Raw genomic sequence first — 17,837 nt, 5'->3', positions numbered from 1 at the left:
CACCGAGACACCTCCCCAGCCCTATTTTGTATTTATAGAGAGGATTTCACTGATTAGCACCTCACTTTTTCAAGACTTGGCTTTGAACTCTATGATTCTCCTGCCTCAGCCTCCTGCAGCTTTTTCTTTTCATGGCAAATACGTTTAAATATTTTGTGGAATACGCTAGAAGAACAATGGCCAATCTTTTTCTACTTTAATCCTAAATGTGTGAATCAGGGTCACTTTTCAGCTGAGCTGCATCCCAATACTGTGTGTGTGTGTGTGTGTGTGTGTGTTTTGAATAACTATGTAGTTCTGATGATCCACTTTGGTGCCTCACACGTGCTAAGCATTTGCTCTACCACTAAGCCTGAAAACCAGTCCTTCTAAGCACCATTTGAGACAGACTTAAGTTAATCACTAAGTTGGTTAAGTTGGTCTTGAGCTCATTTATCCATTTTGAGCTCAGTTATCAGCCTCCTGAGTCATCTGAAGTTGTTTGCTTTTCAATTACTGAAATACATTCATTACTCCATAAGTCTTCAGTTCATCAAAATTACATAATGCTTTTGAAGTTGCGTACAAACTTGATAGAGTATGTCATGTCTACTGTTAACTGCTAAACTGTAGGTATAGCCAACTTACTTGTTAGATTCATTTTTACCATTGTATTATATGTTCTTTTGTATTCCTGATTATTAATCCTGAGTAATGGTCTTTATAAACTGGATAGGAAAATAATCATAGGTTGGCTCAGTTGCAGAAAGCTTGCCTTACTTAGCACACCATGTTGTTTTGTTTTGTTTTGTTTTTAAAAAGGCATTCCGTCCATCTACAGTTACCAAAAAATTTTACAAATAAATAATCCTAGCTCAAGTTATTTGTCAGAATGAATAAGAAGAAACCCAGTAGCTGTATGTGAATAAAACTGTGACCTCTCATACTAGTTTGTGACCAGACAAGATCCTTGTTTCAGAATGTAAAATGTAGTTTTATGGTGGATTTAATTTTACATATGAAATATGGATTTTGTGTATTTGTGTGTGTGGTGGGGTGCTGGGGATTAAACCCAGAGCCTTGTGCATGCAAGGCAAGCACTCTACCAACTGAGCTATATCTCCAGCCCCTGTATGAAATATGGTATGAGCTTTATATATGATTTGCATATACTTAAATTGATTTTATTATAAAACATACATTTCAGCTATTATTAAGCATTCAGTTCAGTGCCATTAATCATGTTTAAAATGTTGTACTATTACCACTATGTGTCATCAGAATGTTGTATAACATTAAACAGAAAGTATATTCTTTACCCATAATTCTCTGTTCTCTTTCCTTAGTTTATGGTAATCTGTAAACTGCATTCTGTTTCTGACTTTTTTTTTCTTCTAAAGTGATTTATAGATTTTTTTTGGTAACTTGTTTATTTAGCATATTTGTATCTCTAATCTTGGCTGTGGTTGTTATTGAGCATGTCTGTCTGTTCAACCTGATGTATTAGCACTGTTTGTTATGGATTTGTTCATATTTTTCTTGTAGGCAGAAAAAAACAGAGCTGCAGCAATGGCAAACAATTTACAAAAGGGAAGTGCAGGACCTATGAGACTTTATGTGGGCTCATTACACTTTAACATAACTGAAGATATGCTTCGGGGAATCTTTGAGCCATTTGGAAGAGTAAGTACAAGTACATCAATGGATGTTTTAGAAGTTCTTTACCCAAATGTAGTACATAACGATTTCTGTATGTAGAATTTGTTATTCTAGGGAATCAATTTTTTAAAAAATCATTAAGAATAAATGGTTATGCTGTGCATTTTTAATTAGATCATATTTTGTTTTGGGAGGTTTTCCCCCGTACTACAATTCTACTGGTATGTGGAGAAGCTTCTCTACTATTAAGTTAAGTAATTAAATTATTTCTGACAGAATCAATATCTTACAATGGACAAACACATGGGGGAGAGAGAGTATGTACTATGGATTGAACCCACAGGCTATCACAGCTACTTTTGCAACCCTTTTTATTTTTAATCTTTCTGTGTTGCCAAGGCTGTCCTTGTATTTGTGCATTGCTGGGATTACAGGCATGCACTACCGCCCTTAGCCTAATATTAATCTTTTGGGGGTGTTGAACCAGGGTTTGAACTCAGGACATTCAACCATGGAGTCACATCCCCAGCCCTATTTTGTATTTTATTTAGAGATAGGGTGTCACTTGAGTTTCTTAGATCTTAGCTATTGCTGAGGCTGGCTTTGAAATTGTGATCCTCTTGTTTCAGACTCCTTAGCCACTGGGCTTACAGGCGTGCATCATGGCATCCAACTTTGAATGTGGTTTTTAAATTTGTTTATCAGCCCACCACCATATGGCATCCCTTTATGAAGTTTTTAAATAATCAGTCATAAAAGGCTTGTTATTGTTGGGGGTGCTTTATTGGAATTGTAGCAGTGCCACTATCAAAGTGTACATTTTGCTCAGTTATCACAACACAAAAAGGTTGAAACCACCAACCAAAACACTAAATAATATAATATAGGTATTATATTTGAATTTTTTTTGCCCTTTTTTTTATATGGGCAGCTTTTAGGGACAGTTTTAATTGTTATAATTGACAAACCATGAAGTTAACTTATTTAAGTGAACAGGCTAATGATTTTTAGTATATTTGGTGTCCACTAATCACTATATTCAGTGTTTAGCCTATTGAAACTTTTTTTAAAAAATAAGTGTCTGTAGGCAGGCATGGTGGTGCATGGGTGTAATCCTAGTGCCTTGGGAGGCTCAGGTAGGAGGATCTCAAGTTCAAATCCAGCCTCAGCAAAAGCAAGGCGCTAAGCAACTCAGTAAGACCTTATCTCTTAATAAAATACAAGAAAATTGCTGGGGGTATATGGATCAATGGTTGAGTTGTCCTGAGTTCAATCTCTAGCTTTCCCCCATCCCCAGTATGGAAAGGACATAGAATATTTATTTTGTTTCCAACATCTGATGTTATTTTAGAAAGGCCTTAGACTTTTTTTTTTTTTCCCCTGAGTAAAAAGACAATTATTTTACTTGGCATTGGGAATCAAACCCAGGCTCTACAATTTGGAAGTTGTGTGCTGTGCCTATCACAGCAATACTCACAACTACTTAAGACAATCTTAATTTTATTTCCACCCTTCAGTGTATAACTTCTTGATTAACGAATTTTCTAGAGTTGCTTTTTTTTTTTTTTTTTTTTTTCAATTAAGGGTTATGAGAAGTTTTCAGTTTTTTCTATTGGGAGGAGAATTTTTTGAATTGTCTATGTATACTATGCTTTTTTTCTCTTGTTGACTTAAATAATTATGACATTTATTTTTAGATTGAAAGTATCCAGCTCATGATGGATAGTGAAACAGGTCGCTCTAAGGGTTATGGATTTATTACAGTAAGTAATTGACTTTTGAAATAAGTAGCATAATGGAACTATATTCTTGTGATTCTCCCCCTTCCAGGAATGTAGATATAGTTACTGTTATCAAATTGCTGAAATTTGGTAATAGTAGTCATTTTCTTTTCATTTTTTATTTCCTTTTTTGACCACACCGTTAATCCCCAAGTCTCTTGCATGGTAGGCATGTATGTGCTCTTCCACTTATCACCAACCCTTTTTATTTCTTTGTATGTTACTACTTACTAAGTATACTAAATCTCATCATTAGGAGCTTTTCTATTATTATTATTATTATTATATCTGATTTTTTAAAATATGTGGTCAGTTTGCTTACCCAGATCTTTATGAAAGCTGTTATATCATTCTGTTTCTCTTGTGTCACATTTTTAACGATATCTTGTTTCACTTAAAATCTTTTTAAAATGCATACATACCTAACAACCATGTTTGCCTTATTACAAGCGATTGTGGCTAATCATGATAGCCCAGTTCTAATAGGATTATTAAGTGTTAATTGGAGTAATGTAGAACAGATGTGCTTCTACTTTTTCATATGTGTGTAGGGTGCTGGGCTTATAACCAAGGGCCTCATACATGATGGCCAAGTGCTCTACACTGAACTGTATTCTTAGGTTAAAAAGAGGGGGCATGCTGGGCATGTGACTCAGTTGTTACATGTCTCTGGGTTCAATCCCTGGTAACAAATAAATAAAATTCATATGTCTGTTTTAGTCCAACTCTACCTTAATATATTGGTGAAAGGAGAAAAGCTATTTAGAAAATGTAGTACACCAGCATTGTGTTTCTTAATAACATCAGCATGGTTATCCTCTTTCATTTTTCAAAAAAAGGAGTTATAGCTGGGTGTGGCCCATGCCTATAATCCCAGTAGCATGAGAGGCTGAGTCAGGAGGAGTGTGAGTTCAAAGCCAGCCTCAGCAACACTGCCTTTAGCCTGATATTAATCTTTTTTTGGGGGGGTGTACCAGGGTTTGAATAGTTTTGTTAAGGGAATATATTCAGATTTTTTTCCTGTAATTTGTATCAGATTTGAGTATTGTATTCTAGGTAATAAAATATTCAGTAATTTAGAAGTACAAGGCTTATATTGAGTTTGGTCTGTAGAACCGTTTTTAATAGAAGACTTAAATTTTACCAATTGATTCATGAACGTTCTATTGTTGTATAGTTATATAAAATTAGATCATATAAACTATTTGCATGGCATATTTGTATTAAATGGTTGATATCTTTTCATTTAACTAGCATATACAATTATTATGATCTGAGTAAGCATAATTGTTATTTTCTAAAGGTAATTAAACCCTGGGATCACATCCCTAGTCTTTATAATGTTTGTTTGTTTGTTTGGGGGGCATCGTGGGAATTATAGTATGCATCTTTATGCCTGGCTGAAATTTTTTTTTTTTTTTTTAAAGAGAATTTTTTTTAATATTTTTATTTTTTAGTTTTCGGCGGACACAACATCTTTGTTTGTATGTGGTGCTGAGGATCGAACCCGGGCCGCACGCATGCCAGGCGAGCGCGCTACCGCTTGAGCCACATCCCCAGCCCCTGAAATTTTTTTTTTAATATTTATTTTTTTTTAGTTTTTGGCAGACATAACATCTTTATTTTATTTGTATGTGGTGCTGAGGATCGAACCCAGCGCTGCATGCATGCCAGGCGAGGACGCTACCGCTTGAGCCACATCCCCAGTCCCTGAAATTTTAATTTCTCATTGTGTTTTCCTTCATGAGTGGAAAAAAATCTTATCAACATTTTAAAAATAGGCTTGGGGATATACCTCAGTGATAAAGCACCCCTGGGTTCAATTCACAGGGGTCAAAAAAATTTTAAAAATCATTTTGGTTTTTGAAAATTTATTTTTCAGATTTTGTTATTAATATCCCATATTGCCAACCGTAAAATAATATCTTTTCTTTCATTGAAATTATTTGTCAATAAATTTTGATTTTAATTTGTATAATTTTAAGGTCTGATCTGTTACTTAAATCTTGAAATCTATTTCCCTATCTACCTGGTAGTCATTATTGAGTATATTTATTAGGGTTATGTGTATGTGTATAAATAAAATGTTGTGAATCGCCTCTTCTTTCCCTCCCCAATTGTAGTTTTCTGACTCAGAATGTGCCAAAAAGGCTTTGGAACAACTTAATGGATTTGAACTAGCAGGAAGGCCAATGAAAGTTGGTCATGTTACTGAACGTACTGATGCTTCTAGTGCTAGTTCGTTTTTGGATAGTGACGAACTGGAAAGGACTGGAATTGACTTGGGAACAACTGGTCGTCTCCAATTAATGGCAAGACTTGCTGAGGGTATGTTTCTCGTGGTGTTTGTCATAATTTTTTACAGGTATACTGATGAAAAACTAGTATAGTTTTAGGTATTATACCTTTTCTTATTTCTGACTTAGTTGAAAGTGGTAGTATGGATCCAGAAAACTTTTTTTTTTTATTAAAGAGAGAGAGAATTTTAATATTTGTTTTTTAGTTTTCGGCGGACACAACATCTTTGTTTGTATGTGGTGCTGAGGATCGAACCCGGGCCGCACGCATGCCAGGCAAGCGCGCTACCGCTTGAGCCACATCCCCAGCCCTCCAGAAAACTTTCTTTCTCTTTTTCTTAGCATAGTAAACTAGAAGTGTTTGAGGACATTTAGAGAATGTGCCTTTGAATTTCTCTTCTTTCCTCCTGCCAAATTAAACCACTTACTTTGTAAATCTATTCTTTTACAGGTACAGGTTTGCAGATTCCACCAGCAGCCCAGCAGGCTTTACAAATGAGTGGCTCTTTGGCATTTGGTGCTGTGGCAGGTAGGAATTGAATCTTTTCTAATTTGAAATCATTTATTTTTTTCATCTAATTCGAAAATTTGCCAAATTTTTGCATTTAAAAGGACTAACTGAGAATTCAATTCATCAAGTACTTTTAGCATAAATTTCTAGAGTTCATGTAAGGAAGTATACATTTTGGATTGAATTGTGTCCACTAAACATGTATGCCCCAGGTTTTAGTGGGAATTAATATAAATTTAGAAAGGTTAAAATATCACTCTTGATGAGAATCACAAGTTGATATAATGAGGATGAAAACATTTCTTTTCAATAATGTTTGAGTTGTGAAAACAATAGATCCTTAAACTTAAAATAATTGCAAAAGTAACAGTGTATGAGGTAATTGCCTTCTTAATATCATGTAGGATTTTGACTTGGGGAATGACATACTTGGAGAAAAGAAAAAAACGGGAGAACTGACAATTTTTTGCTTCATGGTTTTTGTTACAATACAAACCTTATCTTTTTAATGGAGAACATTATTATTATTAAGGGAGGTGTGTTTTGTTATTTCGTTATTTGCCTTCTTGGTGGATGGCTAGAAGTGTTTGAGGACTTTGAGAATATGCCTTTGAATTTCTTTCATTCCTCCTGCCCATGACTTACATTTTAACCTGATTTGTAGTTAGTCTCTAGTGTTTCTGACAATTATGCCACTGTATTCTTGGGTGGGGGTTGAGTGGGGTGGGATGGTGGTTGGTACCAGTTATTGAACCTCAGGGTCACATGATCACTGAGCAACATCACTGCCCCATTTTGTATTTTATTTAGAGACAGCGTCTCACTGAGTTGCTTCACACCTTGCCATTGCTGAGGCTGGCTTAGAACTTGCCATCCTCCATCTTCACCCTCCCAAGCGAGTGGGATTACAGGAATGTGCCGCTGTATTCTTTTTGAAAAATCATAACTATTGGGGCATTTTTGTATTTGATGCCTCTCTTAACTCTGTATTCCATTTGTTTCAGTGCATTATTATTTTTTACTTTTAAGATTATTATCAATTTAAAGGCTGGGGATATTGTATAGCTCATTTGGTAGAGTGCTTGCCTCAAATGCATAAGGCCCTGACTTCAATCCTCAGCACCACAAAATAATAAATAAGTAAATTACCAATTTAATTTTGTATAGTGACTGAATGGTCATAGAATGCCACTTGCTGTAAATGCATCTCTTTATGAAATATATCTTTTCTTAGGATTTGATACGGATTTTTTTAAAACCTGAAAACTATCCCCTTTTATTACTGTACATGTTATTCTTTGATAATTTAGAAAATATTTGTCAACTATATCCTAGATATTCTAGTAGATGATAGTAACAAAGATTTTTGTGCCCTACCTTCATGGAATTTATAGTGAAATACGAGTCATACCCTGATTGTAAATTTCTATGTAAATATTTTTTGCTGTTTTTTAAAATAATTTTTGATGTTGCATAGTATGCCCACTATGACTATTTTATTTTTGCAGTTTCCTGGGTGCATGCTTATGTTTTTGTTTGTTTGTTTGTTTTTCCTTTGTAGTGGCATGTTTTCTTTTTCCTTTGTACTGAGAATTTAACCCAGGCATTCTTAATCATTGACTCACATCCTAAGCTCTGTTCTTATATTTTATTTAGAGGTAAGCTCTTTCGAGTTGCTGATGGTGGATTTGAATTTTTGATCCTTTTGAATCTACCTCCCAATCGGATGAGATTAAAGGTGTGCACCACTGCACTTAGCCTTCCTGTGTGATTTATTGTATGGTTGGCTGATTTTTTCTGAGTTAATAAGTCTTAGTTAAATATTTCTAAACGGAATGTATTTTTTTTAAATATGTATATTTTATTTTTTAGTTTCAGTTTGTCACAATACCTTTATTTTACTGTGATGCTGAGGAACGATCCAGAGCCTCCACATGCTAGGTGATTGCTTGACTGCTGAGCTACAAGTCCATTTGGTGCAGAGTTTTTGTAAAGGTGGTTTTCATAAGCCCTTCAAATAACCACATTGAAATTAAATTGATACATTTTTACTGTGATTGAGGCTCTTATTCCTAAATCTTTCAAAGCAGTTACTTTGAAACCAAGTTTGGATTATCATTATTCATCATTTATTGTTGTAGTAGCTTAATAGTCCTAAGATAAAATATGATTATAAACCATGCTTTCTTTCCTAGTATGTCAGGAATGGCCTCAAAAATGACTTATTGAAACTGAGATTGATAAATACTCCATAGCATGGATTTCTAATATCTATGCGACAATTTGTGTTATTATTTAAGGTTTATTGACAGTATTCCTATGATCATGTCTTCAAGTTCCTTCAGCAAGCTCCAGTTAACATTTATTCAGCTCCCTGAGATGCCAATTTTGAGAACCTAGGACCCCAGGTATTATATATATCCCAGTATAATTTCGGCCGCAGGGGCTGGGGATGTGGCCAAGCGGTAGCGGGCTCGCCTGGCATGCGTGTGGCCCGGGTACGATCCTCAGCACCACATACAAACAAAGATGTGTCTGACGAAAACTAAAAAATAAAATATTAAAAATTCTCTCTCTCTCTCTCTACCTCTCTCTCTCCCCCCAAAAAAAAAAAAAATTTTCGGCCGCAGATCCCAAAAGTTTGGCCCATGTTTCCCAGTCATTTCTATCTCCAGCAGGAACCGTCTATGGTAATAATGGGCCACAAAATTCAATCACATTTTAATGAAAATTATTATAGGAAACTTTCAGGTAATTTGTATATTTGTATTTTGTTTCTTTTTACCTTCAGGGTAGCTTTATAGCAATGTGGCATTTTAATTAGGCAAACTTGTTGTCATTTACTTCCCAGAGCTTTCTTGGGAAATGGTGATGCTTATGTGAAAAAATATGTTTTAAAATTCTGTGATGTATTTTTAATATGGCTAGATGTTTATATTTTCCATGTGTTTCATTGGTTATAATAAAATCCCATAGATTTCATTCCTCATAATAGTAGTAGCTCATAGTAGGCTGGAAAACTGTTAACTTTAATGAATTCGTGATCATCTCTGCTACCCTTGACAATTAAGTATTAAATTGTCAAACACAGTCAATATACATTCATATTGTTGGAAGTGTCTTTTCCAAAATTGATGTTCTTGTTACAGAAACATCAGATTATTGAATATGTTTACAACTTTCTGATTTATACTGTTGATGAGTTTACAGTTTTATTACCACCTTTTAAAGTATTAGTCACTGATATAACAAAATATTATAATTTCCCAAGTACTTGGAATTGAATTCTCAAGATCAGGGTTTTTCACACATTATCTGACCGGTGTGCTCCCCTTTCCCCATTTCCCATTATTTCCAGCTGAAGAGAGTAGTATAGTGGAACACATTTGAAGTATAGAAAGGTAGTTGGAATAGGAAGAAAGGAAGTTTCCTAGTACAAGAGGGAAAATAAAGGCCCCAAAGCCTTGTCAATGAGGAATGGGGAAGGAGGTTTTGCTGCCAGGTTTTACTAAGTTCATTTTAATAAACCCTGCTGTTATAGTCCTCTTTTATTAAAGCTTTCCTGACATTTACCCTGTTAGTTGAGGCTCTTCATTGTTCCTGCACTGAGCTGTAGAATTCTCTTTTGTTATAGATTTGCAAACACGACTTTCCCAACAGACTGAAGGTGAGTTGAACTGCTTATAATTATTATTTGTTGTTAAATTAAAATTAAATGGAATAAGACATAGTTGCATGTTATTGTATAATTTTGTATCTAATTTTGAAATTTGACAGAATGACAACAGTGGTATATACATAGTAAGCTATGTATTTTAGAATATCTAATTCAGTTACCTAATATATAAGAGAAATGTACATGTCCCTGAATGCTTTTACTTTTAACTTTCTTATTAATATTTTTATCCTTGTGCTGAGGGTATAGTCCTATGGTAGACTGCTGACCTAGCTATTCTCAGCACCACCAAAAAAAAAAAAAAAAAATTCAACCTCTTATTTTTATGTGTTTTGTGTGTTAATGGAACTTTTATAGATTTCAGAAAACAAAATATTCTGTTAATTGTTATTTAGTAGAATAGTCTTTCAAAACATGAAAGACGATTTTAAAGAATGGTATTCTGATGTCATTCATTTGTGTAAGACCATATAAAGTCATGAGCGGTCTTTTTTGATCTAAATTGCATGTATATTAAAAGTATTGTATACTCTCTTTTTTTCTTTTGTAATTGTCGAGTTAATCTGCCAAATGGCAGGCAAGAACATTTTGCGATTTAAATTTAGTATCTTTTCATAAGAATATCCTATTGTTTTATAAAATCCTATTCAAGGAAAGGATAATAGGATTTTATATGAATAATATCTATTGTGTTCCTTGATAGTTTAGAATTAAACATATATTTTAATTTTTCCTGCAAATGAGATGTACTTGGTGTTCTTTAACAGATTTTTAAAAGGTAGAATAGAGTATTGTCCTATTCATTCATTGGATTCTTCATGTGATATAGTTTGAACCATGATGTTTCTATAGTATATACTCTTAATATTTTTGTTTTCACATTGTATTTGTGAAAGCAGAAAAAGCTGGTCTCCTTCAATTGTTGAAGCCCTTGTGGTTATTCCAAATATACTTGAAAATATTTAAAGCTACTCAGATTGTTCTTCAGTTTTTCTTAAAACTTACAGATTTTTTGGAGGTTTGTTATTGAGGTTGAACTGGAACTACTGAGCCCAAGTGATCCTCTTAGATCAGATAGCCAAGTAGCTCAGATTACATTGTTGCACTACTGTGCCTGATTATATTCTTTAATATTTTTATCTTTCCCCCAGTAGAATGTGACAGTTATTGTAGTATTTTTGCTTTTATTTAATACAAAGTTTATGGAAGAAAGCACTATTTGTTGAAGGAAATGTAAAGGGACAAAGATTTTTTATTTAAAATGCAGCTTAATGTGCTGCATATATAGCTCAGTGGCAATGTCTGTGCTTGCCAGAAACAATCATTCTTTTATGATATATTTTATGCCTAGCACTACCTTTATTTAGTGGTATATTTCTAATACTTCCTCAGGTGATTGTTCATTTTAATTACCATAATTTCTTAATGAATTGTTCTGTCCTTAGCTTTGTTTGTTTTTATGCATTGGAATGAAATTTGGTCAGATAATATGAGTACGGTGAGTTTTGTAACTGCTACTGATAATTTTGTAAATCACACAAGCAAATATTTTGGAATGTGTTGTAACTTCAGATTTCAAATATGTATTTTAATTGGAATATTAGTGTTCATTTTAAAATTTTAAAAGTGGATATTTCACATGCCGCTCATTTTCGTGTTTTTTATAGTATAAAAGTATACTTGTTTAATTCATTAGGATTTATTTTCATTGGCTATTAAGTGCCTTGTTTTATGCATTTTATTTTTGAAGTCTAATTAAGGTTTTGTATTTCAAAGAAAGTATATGTTAGAAGGTTGTAGATTTCATTGGCATTTCAGAGGATTTTATTTTTTATGTTGGTATAAAATGCAGCAATTCTGCAGAACCAGTATTTTATTTATCATCTTTCTTGAATTATTTATATTGAGATTCCATTTTTTTGAGTTGATTTAGATCACACAGAAAGTTTAATTTTGCCTATAAACATAATACTCCCTAGTTGGGCATGGTTGCATGCCTGTAAACCCAGGTACTTGGGAGGCAAAAGCAGGAAGACCACAAATTTGAGAATAGTCTCAGCAATGTCGTGAAGTTGTAAGCAACATTGTCAGACACCTTCTCAGGGTATTTATTAAAAATAAATAAAGACTGAGTTGTAGGTTAGTGGTAAAAGTTCCCTGGGTCTAATCCCCCATAAATTTCAAGTAAAATAACTAATACAATTTGCAGAATGTCTGTTTGTAGGTCGCCTATTTTTTGGCACCTAAAGTAAAGGATAGTGGCCTTCTGTGTTTGTTCCCTAAGGAAGGATTCAGCCAACCACAGATTGAAGAAAATATTTGGGTGAAAACGTTGCATGTGTATTAAACATTGTCATTATTTTCTAAGCAATGTAAAAAAAAAATTACATTTTATTAAGCATTATAATTAATCTGGTGATAATTTGTGACTGTAGTTGTAGATTAGTGCGGTAACTACAGAGTGAGTGACATCCTTAAACATTGGGATATGCATTTTGTTTTATTTATCTGGGATATTCTCATGCATTTTCCATGAAAGTAATTTGTCTCTTTGGTTTTTTTTTTTTTTTTTTCTTTTTCTTTTTCTCCTTTTTTTTGTGTTTTAGCTTCAGCTTTAGCTGCAGCTGCCTCTGTTCAGCCACTTGCAACACAGTGTTTCCAACTCTCTAACATGTTTAACCCTCAAACGTAAGTATGCTTTGATCAAGTTTCAAAGAGTGTTCTTTGAGGGCTAGGATAAAGCTCAGTTGGTAGGGTGATTGCCTCCCTGGGTTCAATCCCTAGCACAACCCCCCAGTTTTCTTTAAAAACTGTAATATTCAGTTTATAAGATAGCATATAGGACATTTTCATATGATTCTAAATTGAAAAAGTACAAAAATTTTTAAATATTTTAACATAAATTTTAGGTATTTTTTGTGTAGTCCTTATAATGGTTACATTTGTAAGATTAGGATAAATTAAAACTATGGAGATTTTCCCTATGTTTTTCTAAATGATTTTATACGGTGCATTTACAGGGATTTACTTCTATCATCAGTTTACCCTCTCACTAGCTTTTAACTTTGAAATTTAAGTTTTCAGTATCTATTGATTTATTAATTTAATTTATTTATTTAATTTAAAGTGTCTATTGATGGATGCAGGGCATGAATTAGCAGATTACTTTCTTGGAGATGCTGGGGTTTCAAACCCAGGGCCTCGTGCATTCCAGTCAACCACTGTACCACGAAGCTATACACAGAGCCCTCTTAATTTTGACAGCAAGTTCTTGCTAAATTGCTGAGGTTGGGCCAGAACTTGGGATCCTCTTGACTCAGCCTCCTCAATTGCTGACATTACAGGAGTGTGCCTTTTCACCTTTGACTAGCTAAGTATTAGAATACCATTTATTAGTACAGAGTTTTGGTGCTTTTATAAATCATATTTACAACATACCAAGTCAATATAAATCTAAGTTTTCTGTTCAGCTTTAATATTTATTTTTCAGTTGTAGATGGACACAATACCTTTAAATTAATTTATTTATTTATTCTTATGTGGTACTGAGGATAGAACGCAGAGCCTTGGACGTGATAGGGGAGTGCTACGTGGCTAAGCCATAACCTTAGCCCCTCTGTTCAATTGTCATTCCAGCCCTTCTTGTTTTATTTTGACAAAGGGTGTTGCTAAGTCATTGAGGGCCTCACTGAATTGCTGAGGCTGGCTTTCAACTTGTAATCCTTCTTTCCTTCTCAACCTCCTAAATCACTGGATGACAGGCATGTGCCAGTGTGTCTGGATTCTTATGTTCTCCAAATACGAAATTTCTTTTAGTTTCATTTATGAAACAGTTATAATTATTGATAAAAGTTTAAATTTTAGAGTTAGCAGTATTTGATCCCTACCATGGACTAAACGAGAAAAAAATAGTCAGCAGATCATTTAAATACTCATTACAGAAAAAAAAAGACCAGGTTATAAACAGTGTTTTACATTTTAAAATTTTATTTTTCCTACTGTTTAAAACAATTGAGTTTTCAATTGGTAAATTTATGATTATCCAGAATAATGGTATATGCTTAATTTAATTAATCTCATGAGTACTTTTAAAAAACTTAACTTTTATAAATTCTTCTGATATTTCTGTATTCATTTGTTTCTATAGAGTTCTAATATAACAATACTTTGTTTCAGAGAAGAAGAAGTTGGATGGGATACAGAGATCAAGGATGATGTGATTGAAGAATGTAATAAACATGGTGGAGTCATTCATATTTACGTTGACAAGAATTCTGCTCAGGTATTTCTATCTCTAAAAAAGTATTTTATGGCCACTCTCTTCGATTAGAATGGTTATTTATGAAAAGAGCTTTAACATCATGACCAAATATACCCTCCAATATAATCAAAACGTTGACCGGAGTCTTATTATAAATCAGTTACTGGTGATATTAAGAGCCTGCCATGAAATCCTCATATCTTGAGTCATTTCTAGCTTTTGGATCAGAGTCAAAAGATATTATATGGCAAAATTGAGGAAAATTTGAGATATGCATATTAGCCTTTGTAATAAGTATTTAATACATTTTATGGTTATCAAATAAAATATTGGGTTTTTCTGTAGGTACCTTGAATAAATCTGTGCAGGTCCACATTGTTTATAGGGATGTCTTTACCTTTGTGTTATTGTTTGCATTTTAGGGCAATGTGTATGTGAAGTGCCCCTCAATTGCTGCAGCTATTGCTGCTGTCAATGCGTTGCATGGCAGGTGGTTTGCTGGTGAGTTTCATCTTCATTCTGAGTGATTGTTAGTTTGTAAAACTTAAGTGAATAAGCTTAAACAAATATCTTGTTTTTTTTTTTTTTCCAACAGGTAAAATGATAACAGCAGCCTATGTACCTCTTCCAACTTACCACAACCTCTTCCCTGATTCTATGACAGCAACACAACTACTGGTTCCAAGTAGACGATGAAGGAAGATATAGTCCCTATGTACATAGCTTTTTTTTTCCTTGAGAATTCATCTTGAGTTATCTTTTATTTAGATAAAAATAAAGAGGCAAGGGTCTACTGTCATTTGTATACAATTCCTGTTACCTTGAAAAAATAAAAATGTTAACAGGAATGCAGTGTGCTCATTCTCCCTACCTAGCAAATCCCACTGTATACAAAGCTGTTCTCGTTCTGCCTTTTAAAATGTTCATGTAGAAAATTACATTAAGGATCTATAGGAATAGCTCTAGGGGAACAAGTGTGCTTTCTGTACAAAGGCAGACAGGTATGTAATGATGTTTTTAATGTTTCAGAAGCCTAACTTTTTACACAGGTTACATTTCACATTTCACTAATGTTGATATTTTACTCATGGTTTAGCAGAGGTTTCTGGAATACACATTTAGTGTATGGGGATTGAAGCCAGGTAAAGGGCTGTTTGGCTAGCATCTCATCTTGCATTTTGATCATTTGGCAAGAAAGGGAGATTTCAAAATTATATTTCTTGATGGTATCTTTTCAATTAATGTATCTGTAAAAGTTTCTTTGTAAATATTATGTGTTTTGGTGTGTCTTAAGATTCCAAACAAAATGATCACTGCATTTCCTGAATATGTTTAGTCAAGAGTCTGGTAAGGCAAAGAAGTCTCAGCAAGAAAATAGGAAATGCAGAAATAGGTTTTGTCTGGTTGCATATAATCTTTGCTCTTTTTAAGCTCTGTGAGCTCTGAAATATATTTTTGGGTTACTTCAGTGTGTTTGACAAGACAGCTTGATATTTCTATCAAACAAATGACTTTCATATTGCAACAATCTTTGTAAGAACCACTCAAATAAAATTCTCTTAAAAAGGCCATAAGAAATCTTTATTTTTCAAGTATTGTAAAGTCATAGAATCTGAAGAATAGGGTAAAAGCTTGTTTGACTTCTAGTGGTGAAATGATTCTTAATGTGTAGTCTGGGGAAATTCGTACCCTTATACAGTCCCTGTCAGTTCCTTCTCAGCATCATTACTGTAACCTAGCATTGTACTTTTAAGTCCATGTATCAAAATGAGAGAAAATCAAGCTAGTTTACTGAGACCTTCTCCTCAACCTGGCTGGTTTTTATGTTGTCTATTGTCTGGTCATCTTGGTGGACAAATCTTCATGGTTCTATTTAACAGAAAAAATTCAAGTCAATAGTAGGTTCCAGTGTTTTGGGGGCAGGGACACATTCTTTCAATACATTTTTTTCTCTTAAAGAATCTCCTGATAACCATAGTAGGACACATGTGCTGAGGATTGAAGCCAAGGCCCCTCATGTGTTAGGGGAGTGTTCTGCTGAGCCACAACCCCAGCCCCCTTGAAGTTTTACTCCCATTTCTATACCATGTCCTATGAAGTTTATTGTCATTCCTTTATAGGGAACTAGGACAGTAAATGTATTTTTGTAGTTTTCAAAGTTGTCCACCGGTGAACCACAGAAAAATTCAGTTTATAATGGATAACTATGATGGGGACTGGGCAGTTGAGCATAACTGTAATGATACCTACTCAGGAGGCTCAGGCCGAAGGAACACAGATTTGAAGCTACCTTAGTAAACCCTTCTCAAAATTCAAGAGTTGGTGTGTGGTGGTACACACTTGTAATTCCAGTGATTGGGGGAGGCAGGAGAACTGCAAGTTCCAGGCCAGCCTCTGGAAATTAGGAGGACTAGGGTGGTTGCTCAATGGTAGAGTCCTCTGGAATTCAATCCCCACTATAGACCAAAAGATTAAAAAATACTGTTCAGTGGTGATGCATTTTCCTAAAGGAAGTCTTTGGGTTCCATCCCTAGTACTACCACATAATATAATGGTTTAGTTTTTGAACTTTTTTTTCCCCCTTGGCACTGAGTATTGAACTTGGGCACTTGGCCACATCCCCAGCCCTATTTTGTATTTGTTTTTTATTTAGAGACAGGGTCTCACTGAATTGGCTAGCACCTTAGCATTGCTGATGCAGGCTTTTTACCTCTGCCTCTAACTTTGATGCATAGAAAGAAGTTAAAAATTGCCACCGAATTAGATTGAAGTCATCAACTCCTGACACACTATGTCATTTTAAGAAATGTATGCTTTAAAAGCTGATTGGCCTATGTCTCCCATACATTTTTTTTTTCTCTGTTGAATGGGGGCAGGTAGGTGGTGGTACTGGGGAATGAACCCAGGCCTTTGATTGAACAAGTAGTTAAGGGGTGGTGCCTATTGTGGTAATCTCAGACAGTAATGGGGCTGAGACAGGAGGATCAAAAGTTCAAGGGGAAGCCAAGTTCAAGCCTGTAATCCCAATGTTATTTCAAGAAAAAGAATTTTGTGGAGGATCAGGTTATAGTTGACATCATTGAGGCCTGGTTAGGATGTTATCTGGGATTTAGCCACTTAAGAAGGTAGAAAAGTGATATTTCAGATGTGTTTTTTTTTCTTTTTCATTGTATAAGCTGTTGTTTTCTGATCAAGCAAGAAGATCAATTTCAGGTGGGAATAGGATAAGTTATTAAAATCCTTTGGGAGGACTGGAGTTGTAGCTCAGCTGCAGAGTGCTTTCCTGTGAGGCACTGCGTTGGATTCCCAGTACCACATATAAACAAGCAAATAAAGGTCCATCAACAACTAAAAACAATTTAAAGGAAAAAAAATTCTTTGCCAGCCATGGTGGCATGTGCCTGTAAGCCCAGCAATTTTGTGGAAGGAAGATTCCAAGTTCAAGGCTAGTCCTAGCACCTATATGAGTGTGTCTTCTAAAGAAAAAGGCTGAGGATGTAGCTCTGTGGTAAAGTGCCCCCTGGTTTCAATCCCCAGTACTAAACAAAAAATAAGCCTGGGTGTGGTGGTGCATGCATGTAATCTCAGCAGTAGGGGAGGATGAGTTAGGAGAATCAGAAGTTTAAAGCCAGCCTCAGCAACTCTGTCAGACCCTGTCTCAATATATAAAAAG

General features: G+C 34.5%; 1 protein-coding gene across 9 annotated transcripts in view; it reads left to right on the top strand.

Moving 5' to 3' along the window:
- Positions 1-15,012, top strand: part of Rbm39 (RNA binding motif protein 39) — a 32,483-nt gene extending 17,471 nt beyond the window's left edge. For 6 of the 9 annotated variants that reach the window (XM_027945261.3, XM_027945259.3, XM_034636443.2 and 3 more), the window contains 9 exons: positions 1,525-1,662; positions 3,336-3,401; positions 5,543-5,747; positions 6,168-6,245; positions 9,844-9,894; positions 12,510-12,591; positions 14,080-14,185; positions 14,587-14,665; positions 14,760-15,012. In XM_027945261.3, coding sequence (XP_027801062.1) covers positions 1,525-1,662; positions 3,336-3,401; positions 5,543-5,747; positions 6,168-6,245; positions 9,844-9,894; positions 12,510-12,591; positions 14,080-14,185; positions 14,587-14,665; positions 14,760-14,860 — 906 coding nt within the window. In that variant the 3' untranslated portion in view covers positions 14,861-15,012. Of the gene's footprint in view, positions 1-1,524; positions 1,663-3,335; positions 3,402-5,542; positions 5,748-6,167; positions 6,246-8,857; positions 8,968-9,843; positions 9,895-12,509; positions 12,592-14,079; positions 14,186-14,586; positions 14,666-14,759 lie in introns of those variants that run through there. The other 3 variants (XM_027945262.3, XM_027945260.3, XM_071608892.1) reach the window with 2 other exon arrangements.
- The last annotated feature ends 2,825 nt before the right edge of the window (positions 15,013-17,837 follow it).

The sequence above is a fragment of the Marmota flaviventris genome, chromosome 2, assembly GCF_047511675.1.
Source record: "Marmota flaviventris isolate mMarFla1 chromosome 2, mMarFla1.hap1, whole genome shotgun sequence".
In the NCBI taxonomy this organism is placed as follows: domain Eukaryota; kingdom Metazoa; phylum Chordata; class Mammalia; order Rodentia; family Sciuridae; genus Marmota; species Marmota flaviventris.
Note: the sequence above shows the minus strand (reverse complement) of the source record. Positions and strands in the feature narration are given on the sequence as shown.